At 45.3% G+C, this 19137-nt stretch overlaps 1 protein-coding gene across 1 annotated transcript; it reads left to right on the top strand.

The window, feature by feature from the left end:
• Window positions 1-7377: 7377 nt before the first annotated feature.
• Window positions 7378-18211, top strand: apeh (acylaminoacyl-peptide hydrolase). The gene is made up of 23 exons (XM_041857097.1): window positions 7378-7647; window positions 8495-8624; window positions 8714-8840; window positions 8928-9015; window positions 9234-9309; window positions 9925-10016; window positions 10149-10226; window positions 10338-10475; window positions 10593-10684; window positions 10791-10831; window positions 10925-11046; window positions 11174-11234; window positions 11336-11433; window positions 11525-11576; window positions 11733-11821; window positions 11995-12133; window positions 12235-12318; window positions 12539-12619; window positions 15668-15756; window positions 16000-16190; window positions 16799-16901; window positions 17060-17166; window positions 17883-18211. The coding sequence occupies exons 1-23, from the start codon at window positions 7636-7638 to the stop codon at window positions 17986-17988; spliced, it is 2196 nt and encodes a 731-aa protein (XP_041713031.1). The 5' UTR covers window positions 7378-7635; the 3' UTR covers window positions 17989-18211.
• Window positions 18212-19137: the final 926 nt, after the last annotated feature.

Here is a 19137-nt window from a genome sequence, read left to right as displayed (position 1 = left end):
AGATCTGCATGGAGGAATGGGCCAAAATACCAGCAACAGTGTGTGAAAACCTTGTGAAGACTTACAGAAAACGTTTGACCTGTGTCATTGCCAACAAAGGGTATATAACAAAGTATTGAAATTTTGTTATTGACCAAATACTTATTTTCCACCATAATTTGCAAATAAATTCATAAAAAATCCTACAATGTGATTTTCTGGGAAAAAAATCTCATTTTGTCTGTCATAGTTGACGTGTACCTATGATGAAAATTACAGGCCTCTCTCATCTTTTTAAGTGGGAGAACTTGCACAATTGGTGGCTGACTAAATACTTTTTTTCCCCCACTGTAGGCCTATCAGTTTGCCTTTATCTAAGCAAACTATGGCTAAATTTAATTAGAATCATAAACCTAGATTTTGGTCTGTAGCCTGTCTATTGAAATGACAAGTCAATCTCGCAAATGGGCCAATTATAACTATTTGTAGTCTTAACATCTGGCACATAATAACATCACAATTGCCAGAAAATAGTCTACCCTTATTTTTTTTAATGTTCATCCAAGTTTTTCTTACTCAGAGATTTCGAGATCCTCTGTCCAACTTCCATCACTCAAACTCTCCTGTCGGATTTATCTATAGTTATGCACAAAGGCGATTTATTTACAATTATAAACCTGGTTCGAGCCCTGAATGCTGATTGGCTGAAAGCCGTGGTATATCAGACCATATACCACGAGTATGACAAAACATTACTTTTTACTGTTCTAATTACGTTGGTAACCAGTTTATAATAGCAATAAGGCACCCCGGGGGTTTGTGGTATATGGCCAATATACCACGGCTAACGGCTGTATCCAGGCACTCCACGTTGCATCTCGCTTAAGAACAGCCCTTAGCTGTGGTATATTGGCCATATACCACACCCCCTTGTGCCTTATTGCTTAGTCATAGCAGTCAAACAAGTTAAATCGACATCCCTTGATGGAAAATTATTTGGCGAGTAATAATAAGGGAGAATTATCTTTTCTCTTGCCACATATTCAAATTCATTTATTATGTCATGTCATGGCTTGAAATTATAGTTTCTGAGGTGGAAGTTGGGAGAGTTATATTTGGGTGTTTCAGTGTAACGTAAGTGAGGGAGGCCCCGCTCTCTCGCTTTCCCAGATGTTTAGTTTATTTAATTCCGATCTCCTTTGCATTATTGTAGCCATTTTCTGTAGCCTGTCAACTATGCGTCTGTCTATCCCTGTTCTCTCCTCTCCGCACAGGCTATACAAACGCCTCACACCGCGTGGCTGCTGCCACTCTAACCTGGTGGTCCCTGCACTCACGACCCACGTGGAGTTCCAGGTCTCCGGCAGCCTCTGGAACTGCCGCTCTGCGGCCAACAAGGCAGAGTTAATCTCAGCCTATGCTACCCTCCAGTCCCTCCACTTCTTGGCGCTGACGGAAACATGGATTACCACTGAAAACACTGCTACTCCTACTGGTCTCTCCTCGTCTGACCATGTGTTCTTGCATACCCCGAGAGCATCTGGTCAGCGGGGTGGTGGCACAGGAATCCTCATCTCTCCCAAGTAGACATTCTCTCTTTTTCCCCTGACCCATCTGTCTATCTCCTCATTTGAATTCCATGCTGTCACAGTCACTAGCCCATTCAAGCTTAACATCCTTATCATTTATCGCCTTCCAGGTTCCCTTGGAGAGTTCATCAATGAGCTTGACGCCTTGATAAGTTCATTTCCTGAGGATGGCTCACCCCTCACAGTTCTGGGTGACTTTAACCTCCCTACGTCTACCTTTGACTCATTTCTCTCTGCCTCCTTCTTTCCACTCCTCTCCTCTTTTTACCACACCCTCTCACCGTCCCACCCTACTCACAAGGCAGGCAATACGCTTGACCTCATCTTTACTAGATGCTGTTCTTCTACTAATCTCACTGCAACTCCCCTCCAAGTCTCCGACCACTACTTTGTATTCTTTTCTCTCTCGCTCTCCTCCAACACTACTCACTCTGCCCCTACTCAGATGGTAATGCGCAGTCGCAACCTTCGCTCTCTCTCCCGCTACTCTCTCCTCTTCCATCCTATCATCTCTTCCCTCTGCTCAATCCTTCTCCCTCCAATCTCCTGATTCTGCCTCCTCAACCCTCCTCTCCTCCCTTTCTGCATCCTTTGACTCTCTATGTCCCCTATCCTCCCAGCCGGCTCGGTCCTCCCCTCCTGCTCCGTGGCTTGACGACTCATTGCGAGCTCACAGAACAGGGCTCCGGGCAGCCGAGCGGAAATTGAGGAAAACTAGACTCCCTGCGGACCTGGCATCTTTTCACCCTCCTCTCTACATTTTCTTCCTCTGTTTCTGCTGCTAAAGCCACTTTCTACCACTCTAAATTCCAAGCATCTGCCTCTAACCCTAGGAAGCTCTTTGCCACCTTTTCCTCCCTGCTGAATCCCCCCTCTCTGTAGATGACTTCGTCAACCATTTTGAAAAGAAGGTTGATGACATCCGATCCTCGTTTGTTAAGTCAAATGACACTGCTGGTCCTGCTCACACTGCCCTACCCTATGCTTTGACTTCTTTCTCCCCTCTCTCTCCAGATGAAATCTTGCGACTTGTGACGGCTGGCCGCCCAACAACCTGCCCGCTTGACCCTATCCCCTCCTCTCTTCTCCAGACCATTTCCGGAGACCTTCTCCCTTACCTCACCTCGCTCATCAACTCATCCTTGACCGCTGGCTATGTCCCTTCCGTCTTCAAGAGAGCGAGAGTTGCACCCCTTCTCAAAAAACCTACACTCGATCCCTCCGATGTCAACAACTACAGACCAGTCTCCCTTCTTTATTTTCTCTCCAAAACTCTTGAGCGTGCCGTCTTTAGCCAACTCTCTTGCTATCTCTCTCAGAATGACCTTCTTGATCCAAACCAGTCAGGTTTCAAGACTGGTCATTCAACTGAGACTGTTCTTCTCTGTGTCACGGAGGCTCTCCGCACTGCTAAAGCTAACTCTCTCTCCTCTGCTCTTGTCCTTCTAGACCTGTCTGCTGCCTTTGATACTGTGAACCATCAGATCCTCCTCTCCACCCTCTCCGAGTTGGGCATCTCCGGCGCGGCTCACTCTTGGATTGCGTCCTACCTGACAGGTCGCTCCTACCAAGTGGCGTGGCGAGAATCTGTCTCCGCACCACGTGCTCTCACCACTGGTGTCCCCCAGGGCTCAGTTCTAGGCCCTCTCCTATTCTCGCTATACTCCAAGTCACTTGGCTCTGTCATATCCTCACATGGCCTCTCCTATCATTGCTACGCAGACGACACACAACTAATCTTCTCCTTTCCCCCTTCTGATAACCAGGTGGCGAATCGCATCTCTGCATGTCTGGCAGACATATCAGTGTGGATGACGGCTCACCACCTCAAGCTGAACCTCGGCAAGACGGAGCTGCTCTTCCTACCGGGGAAGGACTGCCCGTTCCATGATCTCGCCATCACGGTTGACAACTCCGTTGTGTCCTCCTCCCAGAGTGCAAAGAGCCTTGGCGTGACCCTGGATAACACCCTGTCATACTCCGCTAACATCAAGGCGGTGACCCGATCCTGTAGGTTCATGCTCTACAACATTCGGACAGTGTACGACCCTGCCTTACACAGGAAGCGGCACAGGTCCTAATCCAGGCACTTGTCATCTCCCGTCTGGATTACTGCAACTCGCTGTTGGCTGGGCTCCCTGCCTGTGCCATTAAACCCCTATAACTCATCCAGAATGCCGCAGCCCGTCTGGTGTTCAATCTTCCCAAGTTCTCTCAAGTCACCCCGCTCCTCCGCACACTCCACTGGCTTCCAGTTGAAGCTCGCATCTGCTACAAGACCATGGTGCTTGCCTACAGAGCTGTGAGGGGAACGGCACCTCCGTACCTTCAGGCTCTGATCAGTCCCTACACCCAAACGAGGGCATTGCGTTCATCCACCTCTGGCCTGCTGACCCCCAACCTCTGCGGAAGCACAGTTCCCGCTCAGCCCAGTCAAAACTGTTCGCTGCTCTGGCACCCCAATGGTGGAACAAGCTCCCTCACGACGCCAGGACAGCGGAGTCACTCACCACCTTCCGGAGACACTTGAAACCCCACCTCTTTAAGGAATACCTGGGATAGGATAAAGTAATCCTTCTACCCCCCAATACCCCCCAAAAAAACAAACATATTTTATAGTGGTTATCCCACTGGCTATAAGGTGAATGCACCAATTTGTAAGTCGCTCTGGATAAGAGCGTCTGCTAAATGACGTAAATGTAAATGTAAATTTTGAGGAAACCCGAATTTTGCTTCTAATGTCGTTACTATGATATTCCTTAATTGGCTCGATAATGTTATGGAAAAAGGGTTTATTGTGTAGATATAGCAACCTCTCTTGCTGTGCAAACAAAAATTTGCTTAGTTTTCAGGACTTTTGGGCAGGTTTTGAGTGGTCATTGTCAGGAAATGTTACCTTGACCTGGCAACCCTGGATAGGTGTGTCTGAATGGGCTTCTTTAAGTGGTAAGGCTGAAGCAACCAATTGCAGACGAAAGTCGAGGAGTGAAGTCGGGGGAGGTGCATCTGCGACAGACGAAAGTCGGACACTAATGTGGTCATCCAACAGCAAAGCTCAGATGGCAGTGTTGCCATTGTTTATATAAAAAAAATATATATATATATATATATATATATATATATATATATATATATATATATATATAATGTAGAAAGAAACATGTCTCCAACCCTATATCATAGACTCACAAACAAAAATCATATGTGTACATCAGTGGCAGCTCCTGAAAAAATTCTCAGGGGGGGCAATTTTTCTGATGATTTAGGTGACCTACACACATTTTAAAAAAGATATGTCCAGCAACAACATGAAGACAGGGGCAGCATATAAGTCAATACCAGAAGCATTTATTGACTGATCTCAAAAGTGTTGGCTTACCAGGGTTGGTGGAGCCCTCAGTTTCATCTTTGCCTCGCAAAGCTAACTCAAACACTCCGCAAAACTTCACACACTGGATTAGCCGGCTGAGGATGTGGCGGTTCTTGCTAATGTCGTAGTAAATATATTTGTTATAGTGAATATGGAATATGATATGTTGAGTAAAATGTTGTGCTAAGATCTATTTAGGTCAGGAGCTGGTTATAAGTTCTGTTCCTATCCAATAACAATGGACAAAAGGGTCCTATCTTGTCAGCCTTGTCAGCAGGTGGCCAAGGACAACACCCACGCCATAGGCCTCTCAGTTCTTCCAACTCACGAGTTCTTGCTCTGAGGACACACACACACACACACACAAACACACACACACACACATCATCACTGTTAAACACACACACACACACACACACACACACACACACACACACACATCATCACTGTTAAACACACACACACACACACAAAAATCCCCTCTCTTAGGCTGAACATTTGAAGACAGAGAACCCGACTCAGAGCCAATGCAACAGTGACACTAGCCTGGAGGGGACCTCGCCCAACTCATCAGGACCAATCAGAAGATCAGAACTACTAGATTCAACCTACTTCATTTATACACAATGTTTCGGGGCTCTCTTCAGATAGCTCCCTAAGAGTTTGACGAACGGGTCCGTGCACGCGATTCCAGATATCTTTACCTCTGAATAAACTGCCTTTATTATACCATATCCACCCTGTCCAAAGTCTCTACTTGGTCTCAGTTCTCCAGTAAACTTGTGATTATCAACACTAACCTCATCGTTGTGGCGGCGGACAGCTAGCCTGTATCCCTCATCCAGTTGAGTGGCAATGTTCACTCTCCCCAAAGCAGACAATCTCAAACAGCTATCCATGTGGGTCTTTGACAGCTCATGTTTCTTAATCTTTCCTGAAAGATGGTGCATGTCCGTTACACACCAGTCGCTGTCCAAGCGGTGCTGTCTGCCGTGCCGCCTTCAGGGTGAAAGAGTAAGCAGGGGGTAGCAGAAGACTGCATTAGCTACATCGCAGCCTGCTAGCCAGGTTTTTCGTTCGTACCAATTTTTGGAAAATCCTCGGGTGTAGGACTTTCCGCCTTTAGTAGAAACCTGTTGAATTATTAAATTTGGTCTGGGAGGTCCTAATTGTTTCGTTGCCAATTTATCTTGATTTGTTCGCCGACAAAAAGTAACTTATTTCAAAGAGACAATCGAGTTGCACTGAACGCTATAGCCATCTTGATAGTAGTACGTGAATTGATTGATGCTGCTACCCGCTCTTTTCTTAGTTACGTTCATGGTTATGTTACGTATGACAAAAGCGCGTAAGTGCAAGCCCTCAGAAACCCATAGAGATTGTATTGAAAGCTCTGATATTTGAAAAAAATAGATTTTACATGGGAGTCTATGAGAGACTTCTGGGCGATTTTCAACCTGACTGAAATCGCCCCCAAAAGGGGGGCATTTGAAGCACGACTTTAGCCTGATTGGACATTTAGTGGCAGATCAGACGTCTAGATTAGAACACTGATAACTACTGTTGCCGTGATATAATTGATTAGAAAAAAAATCCCTTCCTTTTCCCGTTTGGCAGTGCGTCGCCCATATCGCCCTAATGAACACACCGCCCCTGGTGTACATGTAATTTATAACCAGAGTGAGAGAGAGCCTCATATCACATTGATTTGTATCCAGTGTATGAATGACAGCAAAGTTGGATCCCGTTTCAGTCATGTCATGTCATGTGGTCCTCTGTAGCTCAATTGGTAGAGCATGGCGCTTGTAACGCCAGGGTAGTGGGTTTGATCCCCGGGACCACCCATACGTAAAAATTTATGCACACATGACTGTAAGTCGCTTTGGATAAAAGCGTCTGCTAAATTGCATTTTATATTATTATGTCTTTGGTCACGTTCGTGTGGGTCAAACAAAAACACCCTAAAGATTGGTTGACAATAGAGCCTCCCACATAACACGCGGGATAGACCAAGAGGAAATGCTCTCTTAGGCTAATTTTTTAAGTTCCGCAGACATGACCGACTCATGTCTGCTATAGCTGCAGGATGAAGTTGATGAAGAGCAACTACAGAAACTTGTAGTCCACTGCAGTCAAAACTTCATGACCTTTGATCTAATGATTTTTGTAAAGTTCATGCAATTTACATGTAGGCGGAAGTCGGACAATTTGTATCCCCAAAATGCAACACACTTTGAAAGGGCTTGACAAAAGTGATCCGCGACATCGTTTTCAAATTAGCCCAATTTACAGGAAAACCACTGACATGGCAACCCTGGTGTACCCTTCCCAACAACACAGAAAAAACGACGCTACAATGAGGGTGCGTTCGTAAATTCATTCTGGCTATCTACTCGGATTTCAGAGCACTCTCGTCTGTTGCCAGCAGCAGTTACAGTCACCAACGCTCTGGATAACATAACAACAGCCTAGTCAGAGTGAGGTGTTCTCTTATATGTGTCTGGAAGTAGCTAGAAAATTAGCTTGGGTGCCGTTGTGAGGCCAGAACGTTCGGATCAACCCTACTCCTCGGCCAGAGCGTCCAGTGTGCGCTCTGAACGCTCCGAGAGCGAAACGCTCTGAATTTACGAACATCCAGAGGTCACTCCAGATAGAATTTACGAACGCACCCAGAGCTGTTGATCAGTCAGAGCGGCAATGGAGTCACAGGTACGTTTTATTAGATAGCTAGCTATCAGTGTGTTAAATTCCAGTTTATTTAAATTTATGGTGAGCTTTTACACAAAGCAAACTAGCTAGCTACTTGCTTGTCCAACTTCCCATTATGTACTACCTAGCTAGTTACTTGCTTGTCCAACTTCCCATTATGTACTAGCTATCTAGCTAATTTAACTAGCCAAGTAGCTACCGTATGTTCGCTATCTTTATTTTCCAGATAGTGTAGTGAACTTGAAATGCTAACTATTTATTTTCCAGCTAGTGTAGGCAGAGATAGTGGATATAATGACTTCGTCTCTTCCTGGTCTAGCTAGCTAGCTTTCTTATGGTCACGCGCAGAAAGGCACTTCCTGGTCAGTCACGTAAGCCACTCTAGCTATGTTGGATATAGCGTTCTCAATTAAACACAATAATTTATAGCTAGAATAATATTTTTCTTCACTAGGGAGGGATAGGAGGCTGATCTTTCTAAATAACTAGCTAGCTAGCCAACTACTGAACTTACTAGCCAGTAACCTACAAGAGTCACATTCCTTGTAGAACAAGGCGTTGTAAATTGTTATGTTAGTTAACTAACTTAGCTAGATAACCTTGTAGCATGGTTTGTCACAAAGCCTGTCAGTGTTAACAATGATTCCATTGTTACTTATGTAGTGAGACATAGAAATTGCATGCTGCACTGACTATTGCAATTAGTAAACAAGCCAGTCTACCACTATTGTCTCAGTCTAGGGTCAAGAGAGACAACCAGTAAAATATGAACTCATCAATGCGTGTTGTGAGACATTGTTTATCCCTGACGCGATGTGCAAGTTCCTCATCTGTTGTGTGTGGAAAGGTAATGACTAATCCGGAAGACATCTCCAAACTCTACCTGGAGTTGAGCCGATTTCCCTCCCTGACCCGAGCTGACATAGGGCCAGTCATAACATCCCAGTATGGAGGAAAATACAGCAACATCTACACAGGTGTGTGTGTCTGTCCGTCGGTCTGTGTGTGTCTCTCTGTTCGTCGGTCTGTGTTTGGGTTTACATGCCTTTTATTTTGTGTCCCCTAGAATGGAGTCAGCGGGATCTGGAGAGGAACGAGAATGTCAAGTTCTGTCGGCAGTACATTGTGTTTCACGACGACAAGTCAGTGGTCTACTCTGGACCCTCAGGAAACTGCACAGAGATCAAGGGAGAGTATGTGGACATTTGACAGTTTGACACATGATTGTGATCTGTGTTCAGTGTGTGTGTGGTTGATTTAGTGTGTTTGCTCTGTGTCAGGTTGCTGAGTAAAGACTCTCCATCAGGAGACATGAAGGCGGTGGTGAGAGAGAGCAACATCAAAGGAGAGGACAAACAGTTTCTGGAGGTGAGGGGCCCTCTGTCGCTCTCTCTATCTGTCGCTCTCTCTATCGGTCTCTCTGTCTGTCTCTCTTTTCCCCCTGGGATGCACAACTGAACTTAGATAAGTGCCTAGCATGGGGCAACCCCCCCTTCGCCCATATATCCTCAACCTCTTTCACTCATTTTGATTGACAGCTGACCCTCTTTTCCCTTTGACCCCTCCTCCATTCGGTGACCCCTCAGATCTGGAGTAAGAACATCAAAGTGAAGAGCATCAACCTGACAGCTCTGAAGAAACATGGCAAGGTCTATGAAGACGGTGAGACATCAATGCCATGTGTCTGTATGTGAGAGACTTCCTGAAGTTTCTGATTCTTCTGTTACTGGCACACAATAAACTGGTGTTTTCCCTAAAGACCCGCACAGACTGCACGATTTTTGCCGTCTTATGCCACGATTTGGCCGTCCCAGACAAAATGTACACGCCTTGGGAAAAATAAACTTTCTACCACAGCGACTGTTATTCTTAGGAAGCCTATTTGATTCGGAGTTCGGACATATAAAGTTTGTATGGGAAATCTATTTCTAAGACTTTGTTTTTTCCGAACTCTCTTCACTCGCCCATAAGCATAGAGGGAGGCATGCGCTACTGGAGCTGACACATGCTCAGATCAAATACACTGCTGCAGTTGACATAGCCGACATTGGCTGACGTAGCTCGCAAGCCAATCGCAGAATGTGATGAGGGAACTGAAGCAAATCGTACAATCTGGCCAGGTTGATAGCAAGATTTTAATTTGGTAACATCGCACAGTGTGACATGTAATAATCGTAAAATACTGAATCCGACATACAGTATGGGAAGGCCTTAACACCAAAGTATATCAGGCACATTCTGTAGTTGACCCACCTGTTCGTTTATATCTGTTTCCAGACCAGTTTGGCTGCCTGGTGTGGTCCCACTCTGAAACTCACCTGCTGTATGTGGCTGAGAGAAAGAGACCCAAGGCAGAGTCCTTCTTCCAGGTCTTCAAAACACACACCTACAGTTTAAACATGAGCACACTGCACTTTCACAATGCAGTGCTAATAAACTTAACTGCAAAATGTGTTAGGGATTCCCTCTATTTCCTAACCCCCTCCATCTCTACTATATAGTCAGTTGCTCTTGAGTCCTGTTCTCTTGCTGATGAAGAGGAGGGGGTGAAAATGGGCAAGGAGGAGGAGACCACAAAGGTAAGGAGGAGGATTGATCCAATGATAAACTGTTCCATTGATTGACACCCTGCTTTTAAACTAAAATGTATTGGTTCACCATACTGTGTGTTTGCTCCTCCCGTCCTGCAGGGGGAGCAGTTTGTGTTTTATGAGGACTGGGGGGAGACCTTGGTCAGTAAGAGTTCTCCTGTGCTGTGTGTGTTGGACATCGAGGGTAGCAACATCTCTGTGCTAGAGGGAGTCCCGGATAACATCTCGCCAGGCCAGGTCAGTACCCTGTGTGTGTGTGATGTTGGGTGCCATTTCTGTGTCCACAGGTGTGTGTGTGTGTGTGTGTTGCAATGTATACATGTGTTGTACCAGTGTTATAACTTGTGTCCCCAGGCGTTTTGGGCTCCGGGTGACACAGGCGTGGTGTTCGTGGGCTGGTGTCATGAGCCCTTCAGACTGGGCCTCAAATACTCGCCCAACCGCAGGTGAGCACTGTGATCGATCAGAGTGGAGGTTATGAGTGGCAGCTCTGTTATCCAGTAAAGGCCTCTAACTCTCTTCCCCCCCGGTGTTTCTTGTTGTATAATTCAGGTCCTCCTTGTTCTATGTTGACCTGACTGGGGGAAAGTGTGGTAAGTGTATTTCACTCTGACAATTATATTACACTCTGCGCTATACATGACCATAGTATTTGCTATAAGTGTGTTTGTGTTTCCCTCTCTCAGAGCAGCTTTCATCAGGCTCCAGTGCTGTGTGTTCCCCCAGGCTCAGCCCAGACCAGTGCAGGATCATCTACCTGGATAGTGCTGTCTACGGACCTCACCAGCAGTGTAGCAGGCTCTGTATGGTAAGAGAGAGGGAGAGAGAGGGATGGAGGGGAAAACATATCCAACTGCTCCCAATTAGAGAGATGATTTGAATACTATTGGAATATACCATATGTCATGTCTTGATGGCTGTGTGTTGTGTCGTAGTATGACTGGTACACCAAGAAGACCTCCATGGTGGTGGACGTGGTAAAGAGACCCAGAGATGGTAATGTTTCTTTTTTGAAAAGTAGAATTTGTTAATATAATTACAGCCACTTTTTAAGTTTGCGAGAGTATGCTGTTTATCCTAACTGTTTTGTGTTCCAGATGGCTTTACCGGGATCTACAGCTCGTCTCTGTCTCCTCTGTGCTGGTCAGCTGACAGCCAGCGCATCCTGGTCTCCTGTCCACAGGGCAGCCGCAAGGTAACGACCCCTAGACACTGATCATGTAGAATTAATTATGCCATATGCATGGCCACAATCAAATCATCTTGACATGTTTTGCCTCCTATAGGATCTGCTGTTGGTGGAAACGACCACAGGGACCGTCACCTCTCTGACATCAAGTGAGTGGGTCACACCGTCCTCTGCCCCCTACTCAGATCACTGACAAATACTGGCTCTACATTCTAAAGCTCTAGTACTGTTGGGATGAAGTGTTGATGTTCTTACATTCTGACTGACATCCTAACGTTCTTGTGGTGTTCTGTGTTCCCCCGTAGAGGCTCCAGTGGGCAGCTGGTCATTGCTGACCATAGAGAGAGACCTGATGGTGGTCAGCTGGTCTTCCCCTAACTGCCCCCCCAGCCTGGTAATGTAGAACGCACACACATATACATAGTCAACATACTTTATGTATTGCTTTGCAGTAAAATAGACACATTATTGAAATGTCTCGCTTTGGATGAGTCATTTATAGCAACGTCTGCTTAATGCCCATTGTCTTATTGTTTTGTTATTAATGACCTCATTTCCTGAGGCTAGAGGGTGGGCTTCCTGCCACCGGGTGGTTCCAGTGAGGAGGTGGACTGGGTCATGCTGGAGGAGTCTCAGACCCAGCCTGATATCGATTGGCAGATCCTCAACTTCACCCCACCCCCAGAGCAGGACAACAGCCAATACCGTAAGAACGTCCACTCTCACACAGTTTGACTTTTTCTCTCTAGCGATGTCAGTTATCAGTAAATCCTCTCCTGTGTGTCTGATATTATCCTTGTTGTGTAGCTGGTCTGGACTTTGACGCCCTCCTGCTGAAACCAAAGGATGTGAAGGAGGGAGTGAAACTGCCACTCATAGTCACCCCACATGGTAAGTTACACACAATATAGTGTGTGTGTGTGCGCCCCCCCCTGTTTGGTTGTGGGGAGGAGGGTGAAGTTGCTCATAGACGCTAATCTTGGGTCAGTTTGGAATTTCCCCCACTAATGGTTGGGGGAAGGGAAGCTGATCCTAGATCTGTACTTAGGGGAAACACCACCCTGGAGCTGGTTGTGTGTGTGTAGCTACATTCTCTCTCTCGCTCTCTCAGGTGGTCCTCACTCTGTGATTGTAGCAGACTGGCTGCTCTCTTCCTCGGTGCTGTGCAGGATGGGCTTTGCTATCCTACTGGGTGAGTTAGAGCTTCAGTTTATTGTATCTCTGTCTGCATAGTAGATTGTTTCCACGTCAAGATTTTCAATGTGGTGACGTTGAATCATCGTGGAAAACTTGATTGGCTTTGCAAAAAGTAATCAATGTGAAGGAATTTCGTGTTTTTATCTTGTCTATCTATCTTGTAGACAAGAAGCGCTATCCCAAAAGTGTGGTTGGTGCATAAAACCTGTGAATCCAGATAAGCAAAAGGTTGGGTCTGCACTCAAAATGATGTTGCATAAAGTGTAGTTCATTTTTCTATTTGTTAGAATTTTGTACTGCATCAGGATGGCATACACAGGCGTTTCTGATTGAACAGCCTTCTTTTTTCCCCCACACCATATTGTCTACACCTAGCCAGTGTGTTTGAATCCAGTAGAGGAAACTAGCTACAGGAGCAGGTCAGGGAATCATTGTGGATCATTAATTGGATGTGTAAGACAGCAGGTAGCCTAGTGGCTAAGAGCGTTGAGCCAGTAACCGAAAGGTCACTGGTTCGAATCCCCAAACAGACTATGTGAAAAAAATCTGTCAATGTGCCCTTGAGCAAGGCACTAATTGCTCCTGTAAGTCACTCTGGATAAGAGCGTCAGCTAAATGATAAATAATAAGTATGTTTAAGTGGATGAACAGGGATCCTTTCCCCTCTCTGTAGTCAGTGTTGCTACCAGGGATCACAGGCTGTTTTAACACTGACATGGTAACGGTGTTTCCGTTGCAGTCATCATGCGGCGCTACACCACACCCAAAAAATATGAAACATGGAAAAACAAAATCTGCCGAGGTGCACTTTGAAGATGCCAGAACAGTCCAAATGGACTTTTCCTCTGCAAGCAAAACGAGTAATGAATGTAAAAAATCTGACAACCCCATTAGTAGAATTGTTGATCTATTTACATAGTCGGCTTGTTGTGTGATCTATGTGAGAGAAATATTCCTCTCGAGGCGCATTCCAGTTGTGAGTGCCATTTGGAGGGAATGCTTTTAGCAATGGCATGGTTAAGCACGTTACCGCTCTGCAATTTGCAGTGTATAGGGGAGAGTGGGGCTGAAGGTAAAATGCCACCCTACCTCAAAATCATTTTTGGGGAGTGACTTATTTAAAAAAAAAAAAACTTTATTTAACTAGGCAAGTCAGTTAAGAACAAATTCTTATTTACAATGACGGCCTACACCGGCCAAACCCGGACGAAGCTGGGCTAATTGCGCGCCGCCCTGTGGGACTTGTGATACAGCCTGGAATCGAACCAGGGGGTCTGTAGTGACGCCTCAAGCACTGAGATGCAGTGCCTTAGACCACTGCGCCACTCGGGAGCCCGAGTGATGAGACAAAATACATTTCTAGTTGAGCAAGATTAGTGGCAACCAGGGAAACTGTTGGGGGGGAATGTTCACTTGTACAGTGGGGTAAAAAAGTATTTAGTCAGCCACCAATTGTGCAAGTTCTCCCACTTAAAAAGATGAGAGAGGCCTGTAATTTTCATCATAGGTACACGTCAACTATGACAGACAAATTGAGGAAAAAAAATCCACAAAATCACATTGTAGGATTTTTAATGAATTTATTTGCTAATTATGGTGGAAAATAAGTATTTGGTCACCTACAAACAAGCAAGATTTCTGGCTCTCACAGACCTGTAACTTCTTCTTTAAGAGGCTCCTCTGTCCTCCACTCGTTACCTGTATTAATGGCACCTGTTTGAACTTGTTATCAGTATAAAAGACACCTGTCCACAACCTCAAACAGTCACACTCCAAACTCCACTATGGCCAAGACCAAAGACCTGTCAAAGGACACCAGAAACAAAATTGTAGACCTGCACCAGGCTGGGAAGACTGAATCTGCAATAGGTAAGCAGCTTGGTTTGAAGAAATCAACTGTGGGAGCAATTATTAGGAAATGGAAGACATACAAGACCACTGATAATCTCCCTCGATCTGGGGCTCCACGCAAGATCTCACCCCGTGGGGTCAAAATGATCACAGGAACAGTGAGCAAAAATCCCAGAACCACACGGGGGACCTAGTGAATGACCTGCAGAGAGCTGGGACCAAAGTAACAAAGCCTACCATCAGTAACACACTACGCCGCCAGGGACTCAAATCCTGCAGTGCCAGATGTGTCCCCCCTGCTTAAGCCAGTACATGTCCAGGCCCGTCTGAAGTTTGCTAGAGTGCATTTGGATGATCCAGAAGAGGATTGGGAGAATGTCATATGGTCAGATGAAACCAAAATAGAACTTTTTGGTAAAAACTCAACTCGTCGTGTTTGGAGGACAAAGAATGCTGAGTTGCATCCAAAGAACACCATACCTACTGTGAAGCATGGGGGTGGAAACATCATGCTTTGGGGCTGTTTTTCTGAAAAGGGACCAGGACGACTGATCCGTGTAAAGGAAAGAATGAATGGGGCCATGTATCGTGAGATTTTGAGTGAAAACCTCCTTCCATCAGCAAGGTCATTGAAGATGAAACGTGGCTGGGTCTTTCAGCATGACAATGATCCCAAACACACCGCCCGGGCAACGAAGGAGTGGCCTCGTACGAAGCATTTCAAGGTCCTGGAGTGGCCTAGCCAGTCTCCAGATCTCAACCCCATAGAAAATCTTTGGAGGGAGTTGAAAGTCTGTGTTGCCCAGCGACAGCCCCAAAACATCACTGCTCTAGAGGAGATCTGCATGGAGGAATGGGCCAAAATACCAGCAACAGTGTGTGAAAACCTTGTGAAGACTTACAGAAAACGTTTGACCTGTGTCATTGCCAACAAAGGGTATATAACAAAGTATTGAGAAACTTTTGTTATTGACCAAATACTTATTTTCCACCATAATTTGCAAATAAATTCATTAAAAATCCTACAATGTGATTTTCTGGATTTTTTTCCCTCAATTTGTCTGTCATAGTTGACGTGTACCTATGATGAAAATTACAGGCCTCTCTCATCTTTTTAAGTGGGAGAACTTGCACAATTGGTGGCTGACTAAATACTTTTTTCCCCCACTGTACCTCACTTGTGTTGTTTCAGTGAACTACCGCGGCTCCATAGGCTACGGCCAGGACAGTATCCTCTCTCTACCTGGTAATGTGGGCACTCAAGACGTCAAGGATGTTCAGGTATGGAAACAGGAGGTACACCACACACATACTCTTTTTAGATCATTGTGTGGCTTATTAGTCTATAGTATTCAGCCCTAGAATCAGTCTCTGACTGACTCGTACGTTTCATTTTCACAGTATTTTTGTAGTCTCTGTCATCTCCCCTATCAAACCTCACTGCCTCCTCTCTCACTTCTCTTTCTCACTTCTCTCTCTCTCTCTCACACTCTCTTTCTTTCATCATTCTGTTTCTGTCTCTAGTTTGCCGTGGAGAGCGTTCTGAGGGACGGGGCGTTTGATGAGCAGAAGGTTGCGGTTGCCGGGGGATCCCACGGCGGATTCCTGGCCTGCCATCTGATTGGCCAGTACCCAGAGTTCTACAAGGCCTGCGTGGCTCGGAACCCTGTCATCAACCTGGCCTCCATGATCGGTAGCACCGACATCCCAGACTGGTACAAACACACTCTCACACTTTCTCACTACGATGCCCACACAAACGTCCGTTTACCCATAGGGCCGCGACGATACCAGTATCACGGTATATTTTCCATGGCAAAAATGTAAACACAAAGCTCAGTGGTCCTTTAAAAACCTGCTGTATGTAAAATATTGTGTGCTATAGCTTGGAAAATAAATAAATGTGACTCTGGATGACAACCATGATGTTTGTTTCCAACATTAGGGCTGTTTTCCTAAAGAAGTTAAATCCGCTTTGTGTTTTGTTTCCATGCCAGGATACTAAGGAGTATCTTGATACTAGTATCGTCCCAGCCCTACTTACCTATTAACACACAGGCTTGACATCATGAATGACATTTACTTTCAGGTTGGTGGATACATAGAGAGACATACACACTTCAGTCTTGAGGGGGTTGCATAGGCTTACCCAGGATGAGCTGTCTGTCTGTGTCTCTGTAGGGAGAGGAAGGAAGGAATAATTCAAACAATCAGTTGGGAAACTAGATATGACATGATAGAATCCATACTATTTGTTTTTGTTCCCTTTTCTCTATAAGGTGTGGTTAACCGACGTGTGTGTGTGTGTGTGTGTGTGTTTCAGGTGTATGGTGGAGGCTGGCTATAACTACAGTACAGATTGCCTGCCTGACCCTGCGGTCTGGGAGCAGATGTTAAACAAGTCTCCTATCAAACATGTCAAACAGGTGAGTGAGTTTTATCCAGCGGAGTGTGTGTTTCAGATTCTGTGTGTACGGATCCAGTGCAGGTGAAAAACGCTTTGCTGACTCTAACTTTGTTTTTCTGTGCCTTGTGTCTGTGTGTTGATTGTAACCCTATATGTGTCGATGTTGTCTCCATTCAGGTGAAGACTCCTGTGTTGCTGACTCTGGGAGAGGATGATAAGCGTGTGCCCCCTAAGCAGGGCATTGAGTACTACAGAGCCTTGAAGGCACTAAAAGTCCCAGTGCGGTGAGTAGACTGCCTTTGTGCTGTTGGCTGCTGGGTAATGTAGTATGTAGGGGTGTGGTGGTCACATTTCAGAATAGAGACCATGAAGCACTTAGTATGCGTTAATGTAATCGGTGTGAAATGGCTAGCTAGTTAGCGGTGCGCGCTAGTAGCGTTTCAATCGGTGACGTCACTCGCTCTGAGACCTTGAAGTAGTTGTTTCCCTTGCTCTGCAAGGGCCGCGGCTTTTGTGCCGCGACGGGTAATGGTGCTTCGAGGATGGCTGTTGTCGATGTGTGCAGAGGGTCCCTGGTTCAAGCCCAGGTAGGGGCAAGGAGAGGGATGGAAGCAACACTGTTACATTAAGTAAAGGTAATCAAGAGCTAACCATTTAATGGGGGTGCATCCCAAAGACAGCTTCTCCTCTTACTATTTGTTTAAAAAACAACAAGACTGTCTTAAACTGAGACTCAGTGATTTAATGTTGCCACGAGCAGCAGGATGAACCGCAGATGAACGCCATGACGTAGGACATAACGCAAGACAATGCACTCAGTATTACAGAGTATCTGCGCATGGGTGAGCTTTAATCTGCTATAAAGGTGATAGCTGCGGCACCAAAACAGGAGAAGTTTAGCCTCACGCTTCAATGGTCTTTCTTGGCAGCCGATATTGTTGTTTACTTCATGCATCGCTGACTCTCATTTCTTAACTTTGCCTGGATGCCTTTCTTTCAGGTTGCTATGGTACCCAGGGAACAACCACTCCCTGTCCAAGGTGGACGCGGAGTCTGATGGCTTCATGAACATCGCTCTCTGGATGACCCAGCACCTCTCTCTGTGACGATACCATTAGCGATAGCATGCTAACAACAGGATGCTAATCTGTATAAAAACGGTGTGAGGGTCAGGCCAAAGCGCTCAGGGTGCACTTCAACCAAAAAGCACTTACTGTAGGCTACCTGCACTAAGTCATCTGTGATTAGGTCATCTGCGTCAGTTTATAGCTTTGTAATTACAATACAAGTTCTTGTCCTATATCAAATATGAAACTTGAAACACATTGATTTTTGCCTGTCATTTACAGTTGAAGTCGGAAGTTTACATACACCTTAGCCAAATACATTTAAACTCAGTTTTTCACAAGTCCTGACATTTAATCCTAGTACAAAGTCCCTGTCTTAGGTCACTTAAGATCACCACTTTATTTTAAGAATGTGAAATGTCAGAATAATAATATAATATGCCATTTAGCAGACGCTTTTATCCAAAGCGACTTACAGTCATGTGTGCATACATTTTTACGTATGGGTGGTCCCGGGGATCGAACCTACTACCCTGGCGTTACAAGCGCCATGCTCTACCAATTGAGCTACAGAGGACCAGTAGAGAGTAGTATAGTAGAGTGATTTATTTCAGCTTTTATTTCTTTCATCACATTACCAGTGGGTCAGAAGTTTACATACACTCAATTAGTATTTGGTAGCATTGCCTTTTAAATTGTTTAATTGGGGTCAAACGTTTCATGTAGCCTTCTTCAAGCTTCCCACAATAAGTTGGGTGAATTTTGGCCCATTCCTCCTGACAGAGCTGGTGTAACTAAGTCAGGTTTGTAGGCCTCCTTGCTCGCACACGCTTTTTCAGTTCTGCCCACAAATGTTCTATAGGATTGAGGGCAGGGCTTTTTGACGCAAATGATGTCAATTAGCCTATCAGAAGCTTCTAAAGCCATGACATCATTTTCTGGAATTTTCCAAGCTGTTTAAAGGCACAGTCAACTTAGGGTATGTAAACTTCTGACCCACTGGAATTGTGATGCAGTGAATTATAAGTGAAATAATCTGTCTGTAAACAATTGTTGGAAAAATTACTTGTCATGCACAAGTAGATGTTTGTTAACAATAACTTTGTGGAGCGGTTGAAAAACAAGTTTTAATGACTCCAACCTAAGTGTATGTAAACTTCCAACTTCAACTGTAGGTACACTAATCCT

The sequence above is a fragment of the Coregonus clupeaformis genome, chromosome 30 (assembly GCF_020615455.1).
Source record: "Coregonus clupeaformis isolate EN_2021a chromosome 30, ASM2061545v1, whole genome shotgun sequence".
Classification (NCBI taxonomy): domain Eukaryota; kingdom Metazoa; phylum Chordata; class Actinopteri; order Salmoniformes; family Salmonidae; genus Coregonus; species Coregonus clupeaformis.
The sequence above is the reverse complement of the archived record's forward strand: the minus strand, read 5'-3'. Positions and strand labels throughout refer to the sequence as shown.

Coding starts and splice junctions, on each gene's coding strand:
- apeh (XM_041857097.1), top strand. Junction 9,310..9,924: donor TGGCAAGGTCTATGAAGACG/GTGAGACATCAA, acceptor ATCTGTTTCCAG/ACCAGTTTGGCTGCCTGGTG. Junction 12,319..12,538: donor ACTCATAGTCACCCCACATG/GTAAGTTACACA, acceptor TCGCTCTCTCAG/GTGGTCCTCACTCTGTGATT.